We start from the raw sequence: 23,841 nt of genomic DNA, 5'->3' as shown, positions 1-23,841 counted from the left end.
CTTTACACAAAGCAGGTAGAGGTTGGTGACACTTTGCTTTCCCTCTTTGGAGCAACTTCAAACACAGCATCCGCAAAATGCCAGCCATGGGGAGGCCAGTGGAAACTAAACTTGTGTCTAAATCCTATTTCAGGCTGCCCAAGTTCTTGAGGATCCAGTCATCTCAAAGTCAGTCCCAAGTCCCTCTGCCAATCCAGGGCACCGGCCACCACTACACCAACCTGCTCCCACTCCATGGCTCCTCCAGTTCATTCCTCCAGGCTCAAAGGAAAGTCCCTGTAGCCAGAGTGGCTCTCCCTCCCTTCCTCCTCTCAGACCCTCTCCACTGGGGCCCACACAGGTCCCTGGCCACAAAGAAACCACCTTTAGCCCAAAGACTGAAAAAAATGTTTTAATAAATACAAAAATCTCCAATAATGACTCTGCTCAGCTCAGGGGCAGCAGGAGAGAAGTGGGGGGGGACCCTTGGTGCTGAGTGAGGATAAATTAAAAATCCCAACGCGCTGGTGACATTATGTACAGAAAGAAAGGGGCTGGGCTTCCAAAGCAGAGGCCAGAGGGAACAGGTCAGGAGTTGTAGTGTTCATGGCCTTGGTCTGCCCTGACTGCCCCTTCCCCTTGTGGAGCTGTGGTTCCCAGAGGTAGTGGGGGGAGGGAGAAGAGGCAGCAGAGAGGAGCCAAAGGCACTGAGTTTCCCGTAGGCGAATGCAGGGTTCCTGGGCACCCACTTCTTCCCTCAGCCTGGCCCCCTCCTCTCAGCCATGCAGGCTTTGGGCAGCTCCCTAGGAGCCTCCAGCTTCTTTCTCCAGCTCTGGAGCTGTCCTGGTCTCTGGGGCTGCTGGAAACAGAAGGGAGCGGACTTTGGAGGGGAGAGAGGGACTCAGGTGGTACAGACAGCACAGCAGAGCGTCTCTGTTCTGGTCCCAGAAAGGTCAGAATTTTCTAAGCAAGTCAGCACACACCAGCTGTGTGGCCTTAGTCTAGTTGTCTGATTCCTCGACCTTCAGAAATCTCATTTGTGAAGAAAAGTGATCAGTAACAAGTCCACAAGGCTGCTGTCAGGGGGGCTGGAATGACACTCGTGCTGACGGTGCCATCCCTGGCACCCCGGGGTCCCTTTGTTCCTCAGGCACCCCACAGTGAGCCTAGGGCTGCTTCCCTGGGATGCCCTCACTTACGCCGCCGGGGTGTGCAGTGGGAGCAGCAGCGATTCTCCTTCCCTGGGCCGCATGACAGCAGCAATGAGCAGTCATCCCGCTCACAGTGGGGCACCCCTGCCTGGTGCAGGATAGAGCAGATCCTGAGGGTCTGCAGAGGCACTGGGGCACAGCAGCCTGAAGCCTCTTTGGGGAAGCCTCCCTCAGGAGCCTGCCCTCCCTGGAAGGTCTCCCTGTTCCAGGTTGGACCCCCAATGCCCACATCACACAGGCACCCACCCCAACTCACCCCACATCTGCAGGTGATACAGCTCATCTCTCCAAACGGGGGCACCGAGGGGTGCCAGCTCTGGCTTTCTGGGAACCACTGCCCTGCAAAACGGCAGCCCCGGGGCCCATCGGCCTGCATGGGGTCCCCCATTTGGGAGTCAGCCCCTGAACCCACTATTGGAGGGGAGAAAGGGTTGGAAGGGGGAAAGACATCAGCATATGTGAGCTCTGTGAGAGCCACCCAGGTTCTGTCTTTGAATCTCCAGCCCCTAGCTGTTCCTGGCACTTAGTAGATGATAAAATTGGATGGATGGATGGATAGACAGATGGATGGACAGACAGACGGATGGGGCAGGAACTGGAATTCATAGCCCACTAACACATGCACATCCTTTCCACTGCATTTAGAGCCCTGGCTCTAGGCTAGGCACAGAGCAGTGCTCAGTAAATGCTGAGCCAACTGAGGAGTCCCTCCCATCCACCCTCACCATGCATCCCCTCACCCAGGACCAGGCAGGGAAGGGCCTTATCTGCCCCAAGAGGCCTCAGCCCTACCCCTCACCTGGACACTGTTTGCAGCAATCAGTGGGGCTGGCGCGGACAGGCTGGGCGCAGGCCAGCCGGGGACACTGCACCTTCTCACAGTGCACCTCTCCAGTGCCCCCCTGCAGGATCCATTGAGTGAGGGGTGTCAGGAGGGAGGGAGGGAGGCACATAGCCTCCTGCTTCCTCTTTCTCCTTTCCCACACCTCAAATATCATATAACCATGGCCTTTTTCTCAGAGACCCTGGGCTGGTGCTTTATATGTCTGAACTCAGATTCTCATTGTAGCCCTGCAATGTAGGTGCTATAATATCTGCTTATAGGAAAGGAAAATAAGGCCCAGGGAGGTACGGAAAGTGCCCAGGATTACAGGGAGCCAGAATTCACACCCAGGTCAGCCCTTGCCCTTTTCCTGTAGAAAACCAGCTCTCAAAGCCCAAATGACTTTTCTCATATTATTTTGATCCATGAGCCTCCTCACCAAGGCGGGGCTTTCCTCTCCCAGCAGCCCACCTCTCCATCTCTGCAGGCTTGGCTGGGTTATAGCACTAGAGAATATTGGGCAGCCCCCCTCCATACCTTGCAGGTGCAGACAGCACACTTAATTAAGCCAAATGGGGGAACGACAGGGTGCCACTGGGTACCCGCTGCCCGCCAGCTCCGGTCACCATCAAAATAGCAGCCTGGTGGGGGACAGTGCCCAGTTGCCATTAGTACTGAGCTCATTAGCTGGGCCCACAACCAAGGCTGGAGCCTCAAGCCAGTACCACACTGGTCTAACCCCAGGGCCCATTCATGGGCGCCATAAATCTAATGAAGCCTATCAGGTGTCCCTTAGAGCCTGTGCCCCCCAGCCTCCCCCGACCCCTCATGTACACTCTCACCCTCCTGCCCCCTCCTGGTCCCAGGCAGCAGCTCTTCTGGATTCCCCACCCCTGAAACATACTTCCAGCTCACCCTCTCCAGGGTCCCTGCTCCTTGGCATCCCGGGCAGGCCTCTGACATCTTGTTTCTCTGTGAAGCCAAAGAAATAGTGAAGGCAGTGGGTGACCACCAACCCCCTCCTTCCTCCCCTAGAGGCCTCATCTCCCCTCTGTGGACCCTCCATTACCCTCTCCATTCCTGCAGGGCACTCACCTGGGCACAGAGGGCAACACTGGTCTGGTGCCTGCACCGGGCTCGAGCAGCTGGGTGGCGGGCACACCACAGGGTCACAAATCACAGTGCGTCTCTGCAGGGAGAGGTTGGGGACTGACTGGGACCCTTGTCCCAGAACCCAGGCCCCAGTGCGCCCTTCCAGGATGCCTACCTGGCAGGTGCAGAGCGAGCAGAGTGGGTCATAGTTGGGCGCCCAGCGAGCCCCATGGGGGCGCTGCTGCCCCTCGAAGAAGCAGGTGTTGGGGTCTAGGGGCCGCCCAGAGCTGGGTTTGGCTGGCGCAGGGGAGTCTGGGCCAAGCACAGCGGGCAGCCTGGGCAGCACGGCCACTGCATCTGGAGCCCCGGGTGCCCGCATCCCTTCTGCCCCTGTCCCAGCCAGGCGCAGGCCGCCCACCTCGCATTGGTTGGCGATGTGCACCTGGGATGAGAGTCAGGTTGAGGCAGTGACCCAGCTCCCCCTCCTGTCTTTACCAACAGCAGCCAGCCAGAAGAGACAGCCAGTTCCCTGAGCACTCCTGCACCCCAGAAGGAAAGCTATTAGCCACAGTGATCACCCCAGCTGTCAAGGACAAGGTGGGCTGCTACCACCTACTTATGTACCTTGCCTGGCTTCATCTTCCAACCAGCCAGAAAGTGCGATACCACCATCCCCAAGGCTCAGAGAGAGCAAGTGAGTAAGGCAAGGGCACACAGTGCCAGCCCAACCCTGAGCCCCCACTGGAGGCACACAATGCCTGCCTACCTGCCCTCGCAGCTCCCCTCGGGGGCTGCCCTTGGTGGTTATCAGCAGAGAGGCAGTGCCCTGTGCCAGGTGCCGCAGGAGCTCAGGCTCCAGGTCCTTCACCACACCCTGGGCCTGTGAGTAGACATGATGTGGAACAGGAGCAAGGCACTCTAGACTGAGCCTTCCATTCCCAATTTGCAGATGAAGAAACTGAGACCCAGGGAGGTTTAATAAGGTCCCCAGGATATTGAAGTCCATTAGTGATGGTGTGGAGGTAGAAACCAGGTCTCTCTGACTCCAAATCCATGGGAACCCACCCCACTTTGGGGTGCTTGGTCCATCTCAACTACCACTCTGGAGGTCCAGGATATTACATACTATCCATGGAATCCCCCCAGAGAAGGACACAGGAAAGAGACTGAATAATAAAAGGCTGAGTCAGATTCATACTCAGGTCTAACTTCTGTGCCCATGCTAGCTCTGCCACAGCAGGCTGCCTGCTCTTTGCTTCCCCCACCACAGGTCCACATAGCCCTTCATGCTAAAACACAGGTCTTTTCCAAGCCTCCCCCACCATCACATCCTCACCTCTGGGCCATAGAATCCCTTCAGCAACCGCCGGGGACCTGGCAACCCAGGGGGCCCAAGGAGGTAAGCAGTGACGGTGCCCTGTTCTGAGCCACCTAGCCCAGCCAGCAGCACTTCATAATGCAGGTGACAGTGGGTATCCAGAGAGAGCCAGGCATGCCCTGCTGCCTGGCTCTGCACAGGGGGCAACACCAGGGCTCCTGCCAGGGGCACAGGCAGTGCTGGATCTAGGCAGAGAGGAGACATGAGAAAGCAGCCTAGAGCAGCCACTAAATCCTGGCATTCCCATCTCCCCCAGCACCGACTCTGGGAGCTGGCAGACACTGTCCACAGGCCCAGGGCTGAGGGAGCAGCAAGTTTGAATCCCCTGCACCATGGCAACAGGGAGCGTCCCTCGACAGGGCCACCCTATATATGAGGCAGGGTGGGGCCCTGGCACCCTGAGCAATCACTACTGAGAGGCATGGAGAAGTGCCAGGGAGGGGCCAGGGTGGGCAGGGGAGGGGTCCTAGGGGATGGGGTTATTAATGGCCATGAAGGAAGCCTGCTTCTTCCTTCTCCAGAAGCCAACCTAGAGCTCAGGAACAGAGAAAGACACCCCAGGCTCTGGCCCTCTGGCACACAGTCCCTCACATGCCCAAGTCACAGCTTAGAGGACACCAAAGGGCAGGCAGACCCCTGGGGCACTCACAATCATGGCGGGCACTGTGCCCGCTGTAGGGCAGGGCGGCCACGTGCCCCCGCAGCTCTCCATCAGGGAAGTCCTTCGTGCCCACATTCAGGAACAGCTCATTCTGCAGCAGCATATGAGCCCCTCGGGCACCCAGTCCAGGGCAGACACCCACGGCCTGGGGGGCAGGGAATGGTGAGCCCTAGCTGCCACCTGCCAGGTCCCAGATAAACTCCTCCTCAGCTTTCACACAAGCCAAGATTCTGAAGCCTTTCTCTGTTTTGTGCCCCATTACACCCATACACACTCCCACACACCAGTCACACTGGATAACAACCCTGCAGGCCCAGGTTCAAGTCCCTTCTCTGCCACTGCCTACCTATGTAACAATCTTAAGGAGTTATTTAACCTCTTTTATCCCTTCACTTTGTCATCTATAAAATGGGTAGTATGAAGGCAAAAAAATATATAAGTAAGGCACCCAGTGCAGTATGTGGCACATAGAAAGGCTAAGTGGCAGCCATTGCTATCACATCAATTATTATATGATCTACTGCGCTGCTCTCCCTAACTCCTCCCATTTGACATGAGCTTGCTGAGGACAGAGACCACATCTGATTTTCTTTATTCTCCAGTCCCTAGCCTGAGTCTCACTAAAAATGTGTCAGCGAATCAATGTGTCAATGAGAGCTGAGCATCCCCGCTCATCCAACCTGGCTTCTTGCAGTACCCACCCTGTCAGCTCTGCAGCCAGGGCCCGGCTTTGCTGGAAGCACTTACCATGTGTCCTCCCAGCTGGAGTCCAGCCATATGGCACAGGACTGTACGCTGGTTCTTCCGCTGAGGCTTGGTCTCTAGCGTCATGGCTATCACCTCACTGCCTGTACCTACCACTTGCACCTGGTGGGCAGGGTGGAGAGGGCAAAACTGGAGTGGCGAAGAAGGTCTAGGGCCTGAAGCATTGCAGGCCAAAGCCACACCCTGCCCTGCTGTTTTCCCACCTCCTGCAGCTCCTGACCTTACCTGGTAGATCAGGGAGCCATTTCCTAGCAGTGTAAGGATGGCTGAGCCTGCCGCACCTGTCTGAACTGGCATCAGAGCATCAGCCCCACAAAGGACACTTTGCAGGACTGCAGAGAAGCAAGACAGGTGAAAGCAGGCTTCCTCCATGGCCATTAATAACCCCAGCCCCCAGGACCCCTCCCCTACCCACTCTGGCCCCTCCCTGGCACTTGTCCATGCCTCTCAGTAGTGGGTGCTCAGGGTGCCAGGGCCCACCCTGCCTTACCATCGCAGCTCTGCCTGGCAGCAATGTATCCACTGATGCGCAGCCCTGGCCCACTTGCCCTCTCCAGGGCCATCTGCAGCTCCCCCAGCACAAGCCAGTCCATTTCCTGGGCTGTCAGGTTAGGCAACACCTCAGCAAAGCCTGGTTCCTGAGGACAGAGCAGGGTGTGGTGAGCTCAGCATGAGGCCAGAGCAGGTGGCAGCAAAGGCCAGACCCTCAACTACCTGGGCTGAGGCGTTGGCCTGGAGCTCTCGCAATAGCTGCCCCTGGTGTAGAATCTGTAGCCGCAAGGGAACCTGAACTGGTCCTGCAAAAGACAAGGATAGATACCTCTGAGAGATAGATGCTATCCCCACCTTCCTCACACACTCTTTCCTTATCCCACTTACCCCCACTCCTAGATTCTAGCAGCCCACGGAAGAGCAGCAAAAAGTGCAAGGAATCCTCTGTGTCACTGAGAGTGAGCAGGGTGATGCCCCCTGCACCCTGCTGTGGGTGGCCTTCCAGGGTCAGGATGGCACTGAAGGTCTCTAGTGGAGGAAGGACCATGAGAGCCCATCAGGATGTTCCTTGCTCAGAGCACTCTATTCCTGAGCAGGCTCAGAGCTTCACATCCAGGGGCCATCTGCTCCCCTCACCTGCAGCCAGGGCCCGGTGCCGGAGGAGAGGCCCCCAGACTTCCCCAGAAGGGTGAGTGGGTGTCATCAGTGCCACATGCAGCTGTTCTGCCCTAAGGAGCCTCAAAGACAACCGAGGGACTGCCCGCCACACCCCACAGACCTGGAGCAGAGAGACAAGAAGGCCTGTTCAAACAGTATTCAAGACAGTCCAGCTGAAGCCAACTCACAGACTCCAAGAAGGGACTAGCTGGCAGTTACCAAAGGGAAGGGGTTTGGGAGAGAGGGTGGAGAGGGAGGGAGAAGGGGATTAAGGGGCATTAGAATTAGCACACACAATATAGGTAGGTCACAGGGAAGGCAGTACAGCACAGAGAAGACAAGTAATGACTCTATAGCATCTTACTATACTGATGGACAGTGACTGCAATGGGGTGGGAGAGACAATAATATGGGTGAATGTTGAAATCACAATGTTGCTCATGTGACACCTTCATAAGATTGTATATCAATGATACCTTAATTTAAACAAACAAAGACAGGCCAGCTGAGGCCCAGCATTGGTGAGGAAGAAATAGAGGAAAGGCCCTTCTAAAAAGTTTGAAAAGGGGCCTGGAGCCAGATGCTAGGGTTCAAATCCTGGCTCACTCACTTATAAGCTGTGTGACCTTGAGCAAATCACATTCTGCTACTGAGCCTCATCTGTAAAATGGGCACCATAATGTGGTGCCTTCTTCTCCCTGGGCTGCTGAGAGGACCAAAGGAGGCAATGAAGAGCATGCTTTCAGCACCCAGTGCCCAGACTGGATAAACACTCATAAATGGCATCAGCTCACCAGGCCATCTTGGGTGAGGGCTGCAGGGTGTTCAAACAGGACGCTGCCAGTGGAGTCTGAGAAGCGGATTCGGGTAGGGCGGTCCAGCCTGGAAATGAGGTTTCCATGAGAACCACTCTGAGCCTGGGACAGAAGCAGCCCCTCCAGCCTCTCCTAATTCTTCCTCCCCACTGCCAGCGGAGTCCTTCTCCCTCCTTCCCCTTTCTCACCGCTGGTAGGAGATGGAGAAACGCAGGCTAGAACGTAGCAGCGACACTCGCGCCCGAGCTACGGCCTGCGACCTCGGCCCTGTCAGCAGTGCCACGAAGTCTGCGAGGGGAGGAAGATGCCCCCGAGTGCCATCACCCACTGCGGTGGCCCGGACCCAAAGACGACCCCAGTCTCCGACCGGCTCCTGCCTACCCGTGTGGCCGTCCCCACGTGCCCGATCCTCAGCGCCTGGCTCCCCACGGTCGCTGTAGCTGCGGTGCTCCGGGTCCCGCGGGTACTCGAAAGCCGGGCCAGTCAGCCGCCTCTCAGGACCGCTGCGCTCTATGCGGGAGATAGGGGACACGGGCGTCAGCTGGGTACAGGGAGGGCCAGTTGGCTGCTCCATCGGCCCCATCCGGCTCAGGACTAAATATCGCCGCCTGCCGCCCTCCCGTCACTACGGAGCGGGCCTTACCCTGAGGGCAGGTCTGGCAGCAGTGCCCTGGCAGCTGGCGCGGCTGCCCACAGGCCAGGGTTGGGCAGTTGGGTTTGATGTTCTTGCAGCTGACCCTGCCAGGGCCCCTAGCGCGGCGACCCCACTGAGGCTGCTCGCAGAGAAGACGGGAAAACCAAGTGAATACAAGACGTCAATCAGTAAGACCCAAGGGCCAGCAGGGCAGAGTCACCGGACCTGGGCCAAGTTGTTCCACGCACGGAGTCAGACCGCTCTGCTACTTACAAGCTGCATGACCCTAGGCAAGTTACTAAACTTCTCTGGGTCCTAGGGTCCCTATCTGGAAAATTGGGATAATAATAGTATCTAGCTAGGAGGGTTGTTTAAGTGAGAGACGACAAAGAGCCTGACACATAGTTGGAGATCAATAATAGTCAACACCTGAGATTTAAAGGGGGTCCTTCCTCAGCCCTTCCTCTGCCAAAAAATACTCCCAGTATCTGCAGACTCGCGTCTTTTTCTTCAGCAGCTCCGAGTCCACTCCGACGTCCGCCCCAGGACCCCAGCGCTCCGCCACCCGCGAGGGCCAGGGCCACGGCGGTTGGGCCCACTCACTGCCTCGCAGGCGCACAGCACGCAGCGCATCACCCCAAAGGGCTCCCCCAGGTCCGGGTGCCACGTCTCGTCCAAGGCATAGACCTTCCCGCCGAAGGAGCAGCCTGCAGGGATGGGCTTGGCTAGCGGCCGCTGTCCGGCTCCTGCAGTGTGCCCGCCCCGGGTCCCTGGGCAAGACGCTCTTTGCGGCCCCCTCCCACTCCTCCAGGCCGCCCGCCACGCTGAGCCACCTGCGCCCGGCGTCCCCTCCGGGCCGGTGCGGACTTCTCCCCTGGTCGGGCTGCCCGCTGGCGCCTCCCCCCGGGGCGCCCACCTACCTGTCGCCCCCCGAATGGGCAGCGGCTCCTTCTCCGGCCGGATGGGCAACGCAAGGGGCTCGGGGCCGGCGCCGAGAGCCGGCCGGGAGCCGAGCAACAGCAGCCCAAGGAGCAACAGCGGGGCCGGCGGGGCCGGGAGGCTCGGCATGACGCGAACGGGACAGCTGGGGAGGCGGGAGGGAGGAGGGAGCAAGAGAGGGAGGAGGGAGGTGGGAGGAGGGCCGGGCCGGGGGCGGTACGGCGGGAGGGGGCCGGGGCCAGGGCCCGGGCAGTGTTGCGAGGGGCTCGTCGGGCAGCCTGAGTCGCTGCCGAGCCGGGCGGGGCGGGAGGAGCGGCCGGGAGGAGCGCTGGCAGACGGGCGCTGACCCGGGCCGTACGCGGCTCTAGTGCCCCGGCGCCGGCTCTGGCCCGTTTTATGCCCGGCGCCCGGCGCCCCGGCCGGGGGCCTCCTCCTCAGCAAACGGGGAGGCGGTGGCGGCTCGGCGAGGGGCCGGGCTGAGCCCGGGGGTTCCGGCCCAGCAGCCGCGGCCCGGATCACGAGTGGGGGAGGGGAGGGAGGGGCTGGGACCGGGTAGGGGAGGAGGGAGGGGCTGCAGGGGAAAGAGGAGCGGAGGAGGTAGGGGGAGGGGAGGGACCAGGGGGCGCGAGGAGGGGAGGAGTGACGGGTCTGGAGCCCCCCGCTGCCGGCGGCCACAGGGCCGCGGGACCAGGAGGTGCATGTCCAGCCCAGGACGAGAGCCCCAGGCCAGGGAGGGGCAGAGGCTGGGCCTGAGGCCTGAGCGGGCCACTGGGCTAGGACTCGGTTCCTACCGGAAGGATGAAGACTTGTCTCAAGGATGACAACGGGCAGGAAAGGCCCATCAACTGATCTCCCCTGACTCTGGACTCACAGCACCTCTCAAACCCCTTCCCACCCACACTCACTGCCTAGCCTGTGTCCCTAGTTCTTCTCTGAGATCTCTACTTATGCTCCTGTTCTCAACAAGGACTTAGCCAGAAACGGGCAGTGTCTCCTTTGGAGCTGGTAACAGTTTCCCTCCCTACTGTAACCTGTTCTCAGGCCCATCCAACCATCAGCATTCCCAACCTGACATGCATTCTCACCCTCTTCCTTCACCCAGGGGACCCGCTGCCTCCCACCCCACCCCAGCCTCCTTTGTCTTGGTTTCCTTGTCATGACTGCCTCCCTGTCCCCTCCCACCCCCACACACCCACCATCTTCCCAACATCCCAGCACCCTCCTTCCTAATCTTGGGAGGCATCTCCTCTGGCTGAACTGGAGAATTCCGGGATCTAGGCCATACTCCTTAGCCGACAGCCCCATCCTTGGGAGGAGGAGCAGGAGAGAGCCTGAGGAAGAACTGGGGTGGAGGGGAGTGATGGGAACAGTGTCAGGCCAGAAGGCCCCTGAGGAAAGAGACTGTGGGGAGACTGGGATTGAGGGGAAAGTAAAGGAACCAGAGCCGGGGCCAAAGGAAGAGGGGGGCCAGCGAGAGGTATTTGCGGGGGAGGTTCAGCAGCTGTCTTTCCCAAGATAGGGACACATGGGCCTGGTTATTCCTCTTGTCATATGTGGAGTGGTAGGAGATGGAAGAGGGAGCAAGACAGGGCAAGCCAAGGCGGGTATGGGTACAGAAATTAGCAGGCTTAGCTGTCTGAGCCACTGGGCCCCAGCAGTGAGGCATCTGAGCACAGTGGAACCCAGCACACACCTCCTCACCTCACAGTCCTCCCAAACTGTCCAACCCTTTACCACTGACCCAATGACAGGATCATTCTCTAGTAGAGCAACACCCACATTACCATTAGGAAAGGGAGAATCAAACACAACCCCCAGGGAGTTATAGGAGAGCAAAAGTCCTACTGAATTTTAGCAGGTGCAGTGTCCAGGGAAAAGAAATATAGCAAGCCAGGAACTGAAAAACCCACTAATCTAAAACCAGACCTCTGTGCCTCTCCCCCAGGGACAAAAATGTCCTGCCAAATTCCTCCTGGAAAAACCTATCCCCCCAACTGCTGTCCTCCCCCAGCCAGGTCCCAGGTTTCCCATCTCCTAGGAACAGATGGATCTCCCTATTCAGATCCTCCCTGTGGTGTATGTGGGTGGAGGAGCTGGGCTCCACTAATGGACCATGGTCCAGGCAGGGGCTCCAGGTCCAATGTGGGGGGGAGGAGAAGGCGTCATTTCCGGGGGCCCTCGCCAGTGTCTGATGGTTCCCTGCTCTCTGATTGGATAGAAGTGGCCGGGGCAGGCGTGTGACCCCAGTGCTGTGGAGGAGCTATGCCCCAACGCCACATGTCTTCCTACCCATCTGCTCCCCAGAGTGCTTCCCGCTCTGCACCTGGGTCCAGGAGCCCTTCTCTACCCGGTAAGTGGCAAGCAGGGTTTGGAGCTCAGTGAGGGTAGGAAGGACGGGAAAGAGGAATTGAGCTCTCAGCTGGGGGAGGGGCAGGCAAACTGGAACCTACAGGCACTGACCTTTGTCGAGAAGACTGTAGCCTTCCCAGAATGGGAGGAGCAGGACAGAGCAGGGATAGGGGGTGGGGTGCTGGGTTCTAAGGGACTGATCACAGACTTGGTAGAATATAGCACAGTCCTGGCTGGCCCTAAGGAAAGGGTACACGGGTCTAGAAAGGAAATAAGAGAGGAGGTGCATTTAGGGCTTCAGGAGCATAACACCAAGCTGAACATAGCCCAATCCCCATTCTAACCAGTCATTTCTAGTTAGCTTAAGATTCTGAATCTTGGGGCTGGGGAAGCTGGGTCAGGCAAGCCAGGGCCCAAAGGAGAGGGTAATGGGAGGAGGCTCATGCATGTTGACAGACCTACAGGAAATCCCAATATTGAATCAGGTGCAGGCCTCTTTGCACAACTTGTGAAAGAAGGAGGAAGCCATGTGGGGGGTCCTGTGAAGGAACTGGAATGGGTCTACAGAGGGGGCAGGGAGGAAGGTGCGGGCTATGAGACAAACATGGTGAGTGTCTAGGTGAGGTAAGCCATGTAAGACGGGCACCTCTCTCAAAAGTGCCCATTCTTGGGAAACTTGCCTTCAGCCCATCTCTTCACCTTGGACAAATAACCCAGTATTTCAGAACTTGGAGTGCAAAGAAAAACTCTTAAGAGCTTTGTATGTGGGGGCAAATGAAAGAACAAGAGGTTAATTTCTCCCACACCACCCTCTCTTAATCTCTCCATCACTGGCCTCTAGTAGTTCAGTTTTCCTTTTGCCCAGTTCTCCCCCTCACCCCACTCCCCAATCTACTCCTTAACACATTGCACATGTTTGCTAGTTCCTCATCCTGACTCCATATGCCGTTTTCCAATCTCTTCTCCAGGCTTGTGGCATAATACTTCCATTCTCTATCCCCACCCCAGCTTCTCTCCAAACAGCTGAAGTTGCTCAAAAATTGGGGCCAATTAAGATGTGTGTGTGTGTACATATCCTATCCTGCTGCTCTCAGCAGGAGGCAGGAACGCGAGACCCATTTCAGATTCACTGAGGAACCCTGACAAAGAGGAGACACCATGTGCTACAATCACAAGAAAACATGACAACAGTCAGAGCTTTAGCAGTTCCAGGCTGGTCAGCATTGCAAGCCCTCCCAGCATCTGTTCCCCCCGCCAGGCAGTCTTTTCGTCGAAACTTGATTAAATGTTCATTATTCCTGTCATTTGCAGGATAGAACCCAGACCTTCTTCCTTGGCCCACCTGTGCCCCACCCAACTCTGCCCAGAAGTGCAAGAGCCTAAGCCGCCTCCATGGCCCCCGGAAGGATTCAGGGGAGAGGCCCCATACAGGGAGCCACTCCAACCAGACAGCCTGGCCAGAATGGAGCGGACTGGTAAGAATGCACCTGAGGGACCTGGGGCCAAACCAGACCATGGTAGAAGGCAAGAGAAAGGAAATGTGCTGCAGGCAGGGAGGGCTAAGGAATCTCCCAGGAAGAAGGCATCTGGGCCACAGAGTACCTGATTTCAGGGATGGGGCCTAAAAGGGAATTCTTGGACCTCCACCCGACAATGATTTCTTCCTTATCCACCCCTTTCACCCTCACCTCTCCTCATCTAAGAACTGCTCCTCGTGGTCATACTTCTCCTAACTTCAAGACTAACTCCGTCTAGCCCGGCTCCTCCTGCCTGTGACCCCCGACTCCTAAATAAACTGCTTCGCGACTCACATGTCCTTCACAGCAGACTGGTGAGAATCCCCAAGCACTCTCCCTTCTGTCTAACTGGTAAGATACCCTCCCTCCCATCACTTTCTCTATCTGTGATCCAATCACTATTCTTCCAATATTGTCTTTGGTAAGACCACCACCTCCCCACCACCACTCCTTGACAAGGGTTATGATTTGCAATCAAATCCCCTTTTAAAAGCTCTAGTCTGCATATAGTACTCACAGAAACCTCTCCTGGTCATTGGGACACCATACCCCTCTGTGTTTCAGCTCCTTTCTCCCCCACTCCCCTACCACCCAATCTTTTTCAACAGAGCCAGTGCCCAGACATTAACCCTTTGTCTACACCTGTCCTGCTGCCTGCTGTGGACTTCAGCTTAGGAGAATGGAAATCCCAGACGGTAAGAAAGCCATCCCTTCCATTCCCTTGCTTTCCCTAAGTCCTGTTTCCTACTGCTTTGTGTGGATTCTTAAAACTTCCAGACCTCTCTAAAAATATCTCACCTTGACCTTGGCCACCCTAACCTAATCCACATTCTAGTATAATGATAGCCTCTGGATAAGATGATGGCTTACAGTCCCAGTATGCAAATAGATTCGAAGCTGAATACCATGAAAAGCTGGATAGAAGTCTATCATGGCCATGCCTTTGACCTATGCCATTCAACCTTAAGTTGGCATGAAGGGGTAAGATTGATGATCTATCATCCTCACATGACACAAAACTGGAGACACAGCTAAAACAACAAAAAACAGAATCAAGATTAAAATTGATGAAACACTAAGTCAAAAACAAGGTGAAATTTATATATATAATTCTAAGTGTGTAAAATAACTGGTTGAAGTACTATTCCAGCTTTCAGGTCACATCGCCCCTGCTTCCCTCATATAAACTTCTAGCCCTAGAGCCTATGAAAAAGATCTGGGAGGACTGAGTTGGCTCCAAACTTAGGATGTAACATTATTGAAGCAGCTATTTAAAAGCTAGTGCTTCTAGGCAGCTTAGGTATGTAGCATCCATATTGTGGAAATATTCCTATGAAACTCCATTCTGAGTGGACTGCACTTAACAGTATTGGACTAAGTACTGGACATACTCCTCTAGACATGTGCTAATTTATTCAGGGGGACCATATTAAACTAGCATATGTTCAGAAGGAGGAAGCAACCTGAACAGTGAGAGGTTAGAAAACATGTTATGTGAGGAATGGTTAAAAAAAAAAAAAAGCCCATGTGATTAGCTTGGAGAAAAGAGGTAGTCTTGTGGTATAGCAACAAGGGCTTTAGTCTGAAACTCAGGAAACCTACTGGGTGGGAGCATTCCTTGCAAGTCAGCTCTTCTACCCTCCAAATCCCTAGCATCCCCTTTCTTCCCTTGGGTCTTCTGGGGCGACTGGGCCAGGATAGAGGGCAGTTCCTAGGGATCCCTCATAGCTCCTCATAGTTCTACTATTTATCAGTAAACCCCTTCACTTCATCTTTACAAACTTTATCATGGTCTCATCTCTACATTAAGTTTTTTAAAAATCATATGATCCTAGGATTTTGTGGCAGAAAGAGTAAATTTGCTGCACTAGAACAAAGGGATAAGAGCTGTCAGAGGGCATATTTCAGCATAATATAAGAGAAAAAGAGAACTTTCCTCACTGAAATTAAGTGTTAAGGCCAGGCTGGGTTACTGGACACTGGAGTTATTCCAGCAGAGGATGATGACCAATTGTCGGGAGACTGTGAAGGAATTCCTATGCTGGGTGGGGCTTTGGTCCTGTCCAATTCTCAGCTCCTATGATTCATTCTGCTGGCTACTCCTACAGGCTCCCCACCCGCTATTAGCATGCCCTTTGAAGCAGTCAGCTTCTCTCCTCCATCTCTTTCCCAGGAGCAGTCCAAGGCCCAGGACGTTCTAGGAGCAGCGACCCTTCTGCTGGAGGGTGTAATGGCAGCACGGGGACAAGTAGGACCCACTTGCCTCACATCCCTACTGGGACAGCTTTCTGGACAGATCCGCCTCCTCCTTGGAGCCCTGCAGGGCCTCCTTGGAACCCAGGTAGGTCCTCAGTCAAGAGAACTATAGAAACTGTCCTTTTCTGACTCAGTCCCCTTAGAAGACCTGAGGGGAGAAAGAATTCTAGGAATCTTGAGGGTAGAAGAGGTGACCTACCAAGGAGTACTCCCTCCCAACCATAAAGCCTGGGTGCTGATACCTTATCTTTCCCAAGTAGACAAGGGAGGCAGGATATCTGGCCCGGGTCTCTGGCCTCAGGCCCATCCTCTGCCCTCAGCTTCCTCCACAGGGCAGGACCACAGCTCACAAGGATCCCAATGCCATCTTCCTGAGCTTCCAACAGCTGCTCCGAGGAAAGGTGCGTTTCCTGCTGCTTGTGGTAGGGCCCACTCTCTGTGCCAAGCGGGCCCTCCCCACCACAGCTGGCCCAAGCAGTGCCTCTCTATTCCTCACACTGAACAAGCTCCCAAACAGGATTTCTGGATTGTTGGAGACAGACACCAGTGTCCCAGCCAGAACTACTGGCTCTGGGCTTCTGAAGAGGCTGCAGAGATTCAGAGCCAAAATTCCTGGTCTGCTGAGCCAAACTGCTGGGTCCCTAGACCAAATCCCTGGACACCTGAACAGGACACATGGACCCTTGAATGGAACTCATGGACTCTTTCCTGGACCCTCACCCAGGGCCCTAGAAGCCCTGGACATTCCTCCAGGAACTTCAGACATGGGCTCCCTGCCACCCTACCTCGAGCCTGGATATTCTCCTTCCCCAAGCCATCCTCCTACTGGACAATACTCACTCTTCTCTTCTTTACCCACCTTGCCCACCCCCATGGTCCAGCTCCAACCCCAAGTTCCTGACCCCTCTGCTATCACACCCAACTCCACCAGTCCTCTTCTAATTGCAGCCCACCCTCACTTCCAGAAACTTTCTCAGGAAGAGTAAGGCACTGCCAACATCAGGACTGTCTCCTATGTAAAATTCCCTTGCCCAAAGGAGAGGCCCTGGAAGACAACTGCAGCTATACCAGATTTCCTGGTTTCACCTGAAACCCAGAGCCCTGGTAAAGAGGGACACCCAGGAAGAGAAAGGGATTGTTTTTCACTGTATATTATAAAACTTCAGAAGCTATTTTTTTAAGCTATCAATAACATTCACCAGAGCAGCTAATTATCTTTGGTCTATTTTCTGCACAAATTTACAACTTACTGATTTTCTATATGCTCTTATTAGTATTCGTATGATAATTCCGCAAAGACCTAGACTGGCCTGGCCTCTAAACAGAGGCAAAGACTAACTTATGTCAGAAAACAGAAAAAAGAGCTTTGGTTTTCTGCCTAAAACCTAGGTTAGTGTCTTTACCCCCTTTGCTGTCATTCTCAATGGCACTCTGATCTTGTTTTCTTAGGAGACGCTCACTCTTGAGAAATGAGTGAAAAGTTGTCTCTCAGAAAGGATATCACTACAGAACAGATAACACTGAGCCCATATAAATAAAGAATAAATGAGAGCACCCAAAAGCTACTGAAATGCAAGGTAAAGATGTTCTTCTCAGGGGGCAATAGATCTCCCCCTCCCCTATCCCCACCTCCCAAAAAAAGCTAACAGGAAGCCTTGGAAAGCCTCACACCCCAGGTAAGTTTGTGCAGACAGTTCAGTCAAGACAAAACCTGGATGTGGCAGCTGAGCAAACAGCCAGAGCTTCAGCCCCTCAGCAGGAAGCTTCACCAGGCACGGTTCCTGCCTCCCTCCTGTGGAGGTCTGGAGGAAGTGCAGGAAGTGGCATGAGTCAGTCTCCTAGGGTACACACAGCAGGAGGGACAAGTACAAGTCAAGAACAAGTTGAAACTCATTTTTCCAAATCCCAGAAGCGCATAGTATCTAAAAAGCAGCCCTATGTGTCCACCATAAACCGTGCTCAGGGTTCCCTAAAAAAATAGCCAGGCTTATGGGGCTTTGCAAACAAACGCCACTTTGGTGCTTAGGATGAGGTTATATTACCCAAAGGTCAACATTACCTTCAGAGGTTCCTGTAGGAAAACTAATTGAAGCTTTTTCCTCTTCCCACCCCAGCCCCAACTCCCCAAAGGAGGAAAAGCTACCACGTAGATAGAGGAGCCAGGAACCCTAAGTTCTAAACACTGCACACATATCCCACAATTCCCAGTCATTCTAAAACAGTAGAATGAAAGCTAGTGTGCCAGGAACCTTCTGCATATTGCCTTTTTTAATGCTCACACAACTCTATATGGTAGGTATTATCATCTCCAGTTTACATATGAAGAAACTAAGGCTCAGAGAAACCAGGCACATTCCCAGTAGTCACACAGCCTGTGAGAGGGAAAAGAAACACCCTAAGCTGACTTATTTAGATGCATACTCTTCCCAGGGTGGCGCACTGTCCAATATATCAGTCAGTGATCCTGTTTATTGGGAAAGACTTCCAAGTCCTTAGGGAGTAAATCTATCAACAGAAGTCTGAGCAGAAATGAGCAGAAAACCAATGCTCTTGGTGGGTTGACCGATTTAAACATCTTCAGGTGTCCCTCTCTCCTGTCATGGATGAGGAATCAACAAATACACAAAGCTCCAAAATGTTGTCCAAATCTTAGATGGTGTCAGTTTCTGATAGGAGCAAGTCAGTTCAGCCACCCTACAAATTCCAGCATGAAGTCAAGGGGGATACTAAGTGAAAACTGTAATTCATTACAATACTAAAGTAGGTTAAATCTAAGGATCAAATGAAACACTTCATGGCACATGAAAGCCAGCACCTAGGACAAGATATGCCAAAGAGACCAGAGACAAAGACTTAAGGCTTCTTAGCACAGTCAGATGAGAGACAAGCATGGCAAAATTGCAAGTATGTAGCCCGAACAGGCTACTTGTATTGGCATTTGACTTACTTGAGGGCAAATGCAAATACCTCACAGGATTCTCCAGTGTGAATTAATCAGCCCCTATTAAGGATCTAACCCATTCCCAAAACACTGGCTGATTCTACCCCTTCTTTCTTTTACATAAATTACAAAAAACCGTTACAACCAGATACTCTTCTCTCTCTTCAACCGCATGCCAGTTTTCTTCTGCCACCCCAGAGCAGCCAGGATACTCTGCTACACTACCCCACATACTTACTGGTAATTAGATTATCTTATTCTCATCTAAATCATCCGCCCTCTGCAAAAACTCTGACTCCATGTAAAGGTTCTAGGATTCCATAAAAATTCACCCAACCCCCACTTCATTGCCTAGCCCCCTCCCACACCCCTACAGTAAACCAAAGAAACACCTTTTCCTCCCCCCTGCAGAAGCCATTCATTCTCAACCCATTTCCCTAAATACTATTTCTAACACCTCAGGTAAAGACCTGAAAATGATGGGGAAGGAAATACCCCAGGCATCCCAGCAGGGTGACCAGCTCCCGTGGCAAAACCGGGAGTTCAAAAGAGGCAATTGCTTATATACACTGACAATCTCTCTGCGTTGTTACCCTGAATTTCCCAGAGGAAAGAGTTCAACATATTTTCTCTGAAACCTCAAATGCCAGGCTGAAGAACCAGCTTCTATGCTGGATTCCTTGTAGGCATCATCATTACCTCAACTTTGCTCTCCCCCAACTTTTAAGTTAGTGACTGCAAGTCAGGCTGCAGCAATTATCCTGGCCCTGGCACTGGACTGCCAACCTCATTGGTATTGCTGTCCTGTCCACTTCACTGGACTGGGCGACAGCTCCCTGTTCAGTGTACTGTGAGCACCACCATCACTTACCCTCCCTCCAGGCCACCAATAGAATACAGAGCAGACAGCTGGCTTCTCCACCTGCCCTGGTAACCACCAAATCTGCTCTTCCTATTCTCTTCCTAGTGTGTCCCATGCCTGTGTCTAAAAGCCTCTACCCAACAGTTCCTCAAAAATGATGAACATATCCAGGATATGCAAGTGACTCGTTCACGTCAACGTGATCTGACTAAGAGACTGAAAGTGTTAGAAAGACACAAGCAGGGCTCCCTGCCAATTCAAAATTCTATGCCAAAAGGGTAGTATCTTCCGGGCCTGGGGTGCCCTCAAGAGCCAAAAGCACAATACTCTCTCTACCAAATAGAAAATCACATTGGGGGATAAATGTTGGGGACAGTCAGCCAGGAGACTGAGATAACCCTGAATCTAGATACCAAAGATCGGGCTAGATCCTATGACATGTGATCATCTTGCTGTGGGCCAGAAACATACCATTTGCAAATTGGAAAAAATGATTTTAAAGTAAATATTTTTTTTAAGGAAAAAAGTTTTAAAAGTTTAAGTCTGAAAAGTAACGTTTAATGAAAAAGATAATATACACAAAATAACTTCTAATTCATTTTAAGCTCTGCCACTAGGTCTTTCACAGGCAAGTCAGTTTCCCATTGAGTCCAGACCACCTAAGATGTACCCACAATGGACAGACAACAACCCCCTCTTGAACAGGTGATCAACAGGAGCTGCTCCTCAGGCCTGATGAATAAATGTCCAAAACCTGAGTGACTAAGCAGGAAGGTTGGCTTCCCAGGTGGTTCAGAAGGCCAGTTTCTTCATCAGGAGATAAACTCTGGAATCCACTTCAAACCCATGCAGGTTGTTGGCATCACCCTGCAGCCTCATGAGCAGGCCCCCATAGGAGACGTAGGCAGAGCTGAAACAGAAGGCCCCAGTCCCATGAGTATGAGCTCTGGAGGAGCAGCTACTCAGCAGCTCTCCAACCTAGTCTAAGAAAAAGAGGCACCTTTCTAGTGTTTTGTCATTAGGAGCCAAAATTCAAAGATGAATGCACAGATGTGTGCAAGGCAGTGTTCTTTACATCAGTAAAGGTGGGAACTACTACATGACCAGAAAAAGGGAAATGGTAAAATGAATTAAGATATATTCACTTACTGGAATGTTATGCAGTTATTAAAATGTTTAGGAAAAGCCTTAAACTGACATGAGGAATCCCATTTTACATAGAGAAGAAAACTGTAAACAACGTGATATCAAAGAAAAAAGTACACAGGAAAAAAACCTAAAATATTCAAAAATGTTTACATAAAAGATTCCCTCTGAGTATGGAATTATAGGTGACTGTTTCCTTCTTCACATTACTTCTCTACTTTTCAAATGTCTTACAAAGGGCACAATTGTTTTAATAAGATTTTAAAGAAAAGAAAAAATAGTTAGGCAGGGAAACCAAAGAACTTGGGATTGGATTGCAGAGTAGCAAAACACACACACAAATAAAGAAAAATAAAAAGCCTAGCAGCTTAATCACTTAATGCTGCATTTAGTTCCGGGGGAAACAACTTTCCTTTGTACTTCACATAGCAAGGTTACCAGTTTCTCATGTGGACCACTAGGCCTGAGGTCCTGATAAAGGGCAAAGTGAGCAGACTGTATTTCAAAGTGGACACTTCCCAGAACAGCTGATCTCTGGGTCCCCCCACTCTAGGTTTGAGATGCTTAGGGAAACAGACCCAACACAGGAAGCATGAGATGGCCCAAATTACCCAAACAGGCTGGCAAGGGTTTTCACAAGACCGTGGAACTTACAGACGTGTTGCTGCTTCAGTAGAAGTTTCATCTCCCTCAATTCTGTACACTTTCCCATACATTACATACTCAAATTGGTCAGCCCTGTGGAACACCAAAGGCAGTTATTCTTAAAAATAGTTAAGAATGATAGGAAACCTTTTAAAAATAACTGGTAACTAAGTGCCAGCATTATAACAACAGGCACTTTCTAAACACAATGTCATTTAGTCCTCACAGCAACTCTGAGCTAGGTATGGCCATCTGCACTTTACTGATGAGGAAACTGAGGCTGGAAGAGGTTAAGGTTAGTCAATGAGTAAGTGGTTGGGCTGAGATTTGAGTTCAGTGAGGCTCCAAAACCTTTGCAACACACAAAACTCCCTCCCAAGACACAAGGCCCATCCAGCCTAGGTCACTCAGTGGTCATTTCCTCAGACAGCAAATAGCTACAGCTCACAAGTATGTAACCACTGCTCTGGGTAAACACCTGGTTGTATGACTTAAGTGTAGCAGTTTCCTTAAAGTCACTCAGATTCTGCTGATAATCATTTATTCCATAAATAAGGTCTTTCTATATCACTTAGTCCTCAGGTATATTTCAAGTACTCCCTCCTTTACTCCCTCACCTGGAAGGCCTATCATCTGTGGGGTTGTATTCACCATCATCCAGGGTACCATCTTCATACAGGGTACTGGCTATGACCAACCGGAACTTGTCACCTGAAAATAATGTCAAATATCTGAGAATGAAAAACAGCTGAAATGGTAAAAAGCCACCTGGTGTTGTCTATGTTCAATACTTACCCAAGTCTACAGGGTAAATCTGAATGTTTACATCTAAGATTAGGTCCATCTTGAAAGATTCACTCTCACAATGCAGTCGAGACACTGGAGGGAAGTAGAGAGTGGCAGAGGTAATTGCCAGGCCAGGGCAGGCCCTACAGACCCCACCTTGGGGGGTTATATACAATAGAACACTCAATCTAACCCAGCCTGCATCCAAGGCCTCTTATCTGCTCTCACAGAAATGCAAGTTCAATCAAAACCAGATACATAAGAATGAAAAGAGAGAAAAACTATGGCAAGTGGACAGAATTCCCAGAAAAAAAAAATGAAAGCTTCTCTGGCAACAAGTAATACCCCAGGTTGTTTGGTCTGCCTAGGTGATTAAGAAACAACCTGACTTTGGTCAAGTTATTCATCCAAAGGGTTCACCTTTCTGTGCCAGGTCTGTGCTGAAGGGATTATCAGGACTGTAAAAACAGGTGTTTGTTTTAACATCTCAGTCTCCAGCCAAAAGAAAAGACACCAAGGAAAAACAGTTATTGTTCAATGACAGAATAAAGAGAATTATACCAAGCAGTCAAGTCTAATTCAGAGAGGACTTCACAAAGAGCTAAACATCCTGAGGGCAATACAATATAAGCTCCAAGTCAGATTACTCGCTGTACAGACTTGGGTGCGTTCTTAACCTCTCTGGGAAAAATGAGTAAGACACCACATACCTCATGGAGACAACTGAAAGGAATAAGTATGACAGTGTGTATATGATGCACAGTACATCCCCTCGCACAGAATGGGTACTGATCAGAAAGATGCCCAAGAGTTTACTAGCACCATGAGAAAAGACCACCCAGGCACCTGGCACATATGGAAGCCAGGGAGGACTCGAAGTCTTCCTTTTCTCATCTATAAAATGTTTCCTGAAGGAGGTCCCTACGTTAGGACCACGTGAGTTGGGTACACAAGGGAAATAGGGGCGTGTGCCCGAGGATATTAACCCCTTCCCACCAACCGCCCCTACATACCTTACTTACCTCGGTCAAACTTCTTGCCCTCCGGGTCAATATCTTTCACATCAAAAATATCCTCAAACAGGATGCCCGCCATAGTGAGGGGGCCAGGAGAGCAGCAGAAGGTCCGAGAGCGCGACGAGGGGTACGCGAACCCCCTCACGTGGAGAAAAGGAGAGGAGTGGGTGATAAGCTAGCGACTGAAAAGCGGCTGCAAAGGAATAGAATAACGCATGCGCCCGGACGCGCAATAACGCAACCACTTCCGCCGCCTCCCTCTCGGGGCGTCTTAACTTCCGCCCCGAATGATTGCTGTCGAAAGTCTTCAGTATTTAGGGCGGGTGTCAGAGCAAGATAACTCCCCCGGGGCGGGGACAAGATAGGTCCCACCCCCGGCCAAGGTGGCGGGGTTTCTCGCTTTCAACTGAGGTTCTACTACGCCCTCTTCAGAGTACCAGTCCGGAAGACTGGAATGCATGGGAGCCTATCCCAGCCAGGGACCTTGATCCTTGACCCAGAGAAGCCAGGCCCTATTCCTGCCCTGACGGTCTGCGTGTCCGCAGAGGGCACAGTCCCTGCCGAAAGCTGGCGGGGCAGAACCCTGCCCCCCAGCATTCAGACAGGGCAAGGCACAGTGCCCAGCCCCTCTAGCTGGCACCGAGGTCCCCAGGCCGGCCCGGGCCGGATCGGCCTTAGTGCCTGTCACCCGAGCCAGGTCTGTCCTGTTTGGGAATTTGCCATGATATCACTATGGGTAAAAGGAAAGCTGCACTGTCCCCTCCCCTGGTTCTGCAGCCTCCCCACCACTGGCCTCTTCCCCTGGACTCCACTCTCTTCCCCCACACTGCCCCTTCAGCCTGGCATTAAGCCTATTACACTGTCCTCCTGAGCATTG

General features: G+C 52.6%; 3 protein-coding genes across 17 annotated transcripts; 1 reads left to right on the top strand and 2 right to left on the bottom strand.

Annotated features, from left to right (window-relative positions):
* Positions 1 to 356: 356 nt before the first annotated feature.
* CHRD (chordin) lies at positions 357 to 9,884 on the bottom strand. 11 transcript variants are annotated; one of them, XM_036875225.2, is made up of 23 exons: positions 9,428 to 9,728; positions 9,111 to 9,214; positions 8,517 to 8,646; positions 8,255 to 8,383; positions 8,062 to 8,161; positions 7,853 to 7,940; positions 7,038 to 7,179; positions 6,789 to 6,929; positions 6,624 to 6,706; positions 6,400 to 6,547; positions 6,135 to 6,241; positions 5,892 to 6,011; positions 5,133 to 5,289; positions 4,442 to 4,668; positions 3,872 to 3,985; positions 3,281 to 3,547; positions 3,109 to 3,202; positions 2,929 to 2,985; positions 2,551 to 2,654; positions 1,990 to 2,092; positions 1,447 to 1,601; positions 1,179 to 1,278; positions 357 to 838 (listed from the first exon to the last, which is right to left on the bottom strand). In XM_036875225.2, exons 1-23 carry the CDS (start codon positions 9,573 to 9,575, stop codon positions 783 to 785), a joined length of 2,874 nt encoding a protein of 957 aa, XP_036731120.2. In that variant the 5' UTR covers positions 9,576 to 9,728; the 3' UTR covers positions 357 to 782. The 11 variants fall into 11 exon arrangements, 10 of the variants coding, with proteins under 10 accessions (XP_036731120.2, XP_036731121.2, XP_036731118.2 ...); XM_036875226.2 differs by having other exon boundaries at positions 357 to 835; XM_036875223.2 differs by having other exon boundaries at positions 1,179 to 1,274.
* Positions 9,885 to 10,097: 213 nt separating this feature from the next.
* Positions 10,098 to 18,431, top strand: THPO (thrombopoietin). 4 transcript variants are annotated; one of them, XM_057500737.1, is made up of 8 exons: positions 10,098 to 11,800; positions 12,896 to 13,011; positions 13,107 to 13,270; positions 13,499 to 13,626; positions 13,921 to 14,007; positions 15,486 to 15,653; positions 15,889 to 15,969; positions 16,534 to 18,431. In XM_057500737.1, the coding sequence occupies exons 2-8, from the start codon at positions 12,977 to 12,979 to the stop codon at positions 16,552 to 16,554; spliced, it is 684 nt and encodes a 227-aa protein (XP_057356720.1). In that variant the 5' UTR covers positions 10,098 to 11,800; positions 12,896 to 12,976; the 3' UTR covers positions 16,555 to 18,431. The 4 variants fall into 4 exon arrangements, with proteins under 4 accessions (XP_057356720.1, XP_057356718.1, XP_057356714.1 ...); XM_057500735.1 differs by having other exon boundaries at positions 16,086 to 18,431; XM_057500731.1 differs by having other exon boundaries at positions 15,901 to 18,431.
* A 1,476-nt stretch (positions 18,432 to 19,907) lies between these two features.
* Positions 19,908 to 23,189, bottom strand: POLR2H (RNA polymerase II, I and III subunit H). Of its 2 annotated transcripts, none has more exons than XM_036875118.2 (5): positions 22,971 to 23,189; positions 21,958 to 22,041; positions 21,780 to 21,873; positions 21,172 to 21,255; positions 19,908 to 20,281 (listed from the first exon to the last, which is right to left on the bottom strand). In XM_036875118.2, the coding sequence occupies exons 1-5, from the start codon at positions 23,041 to 23,043 to the stop codon at positions 20,164 to 20,166; spliced, it is 453 nt and encodes a 150-aa protein (XP_036731013.1). In that variant the 5' UTR covers positions 23,044 to 23,189; the 3' UTR covers positions 19,908 to 20,163. The 2 variants fall into 2 exon arrangements, with proteins under 2 accessions (XP_036731013.1, XP_036731014.1); XM_036875119.2 differs by having other exon boundaries at positions 22,962 to 23,187.
* Positions 23,190 to 23,841: the final 652 nt, after the last annotated feature.

This window comes from Manis pentadactyla, chromosome 1 (genome assembly GCF_030020395.1).
Source record: "Manis pentadactyla isolate mManPen7 chromosome 1, mManPen7.hap1, whole genome shotgun sequence".
Taxonomy (NCBI): Eukaryota; Metazoa; Chordata; class Mammalia; order Pholidota; family Manidae; genus Manis; species Manis pentadactyla.
This window is presented reverse-complemented; position numbering and strand designations above follow the sequence as displayed.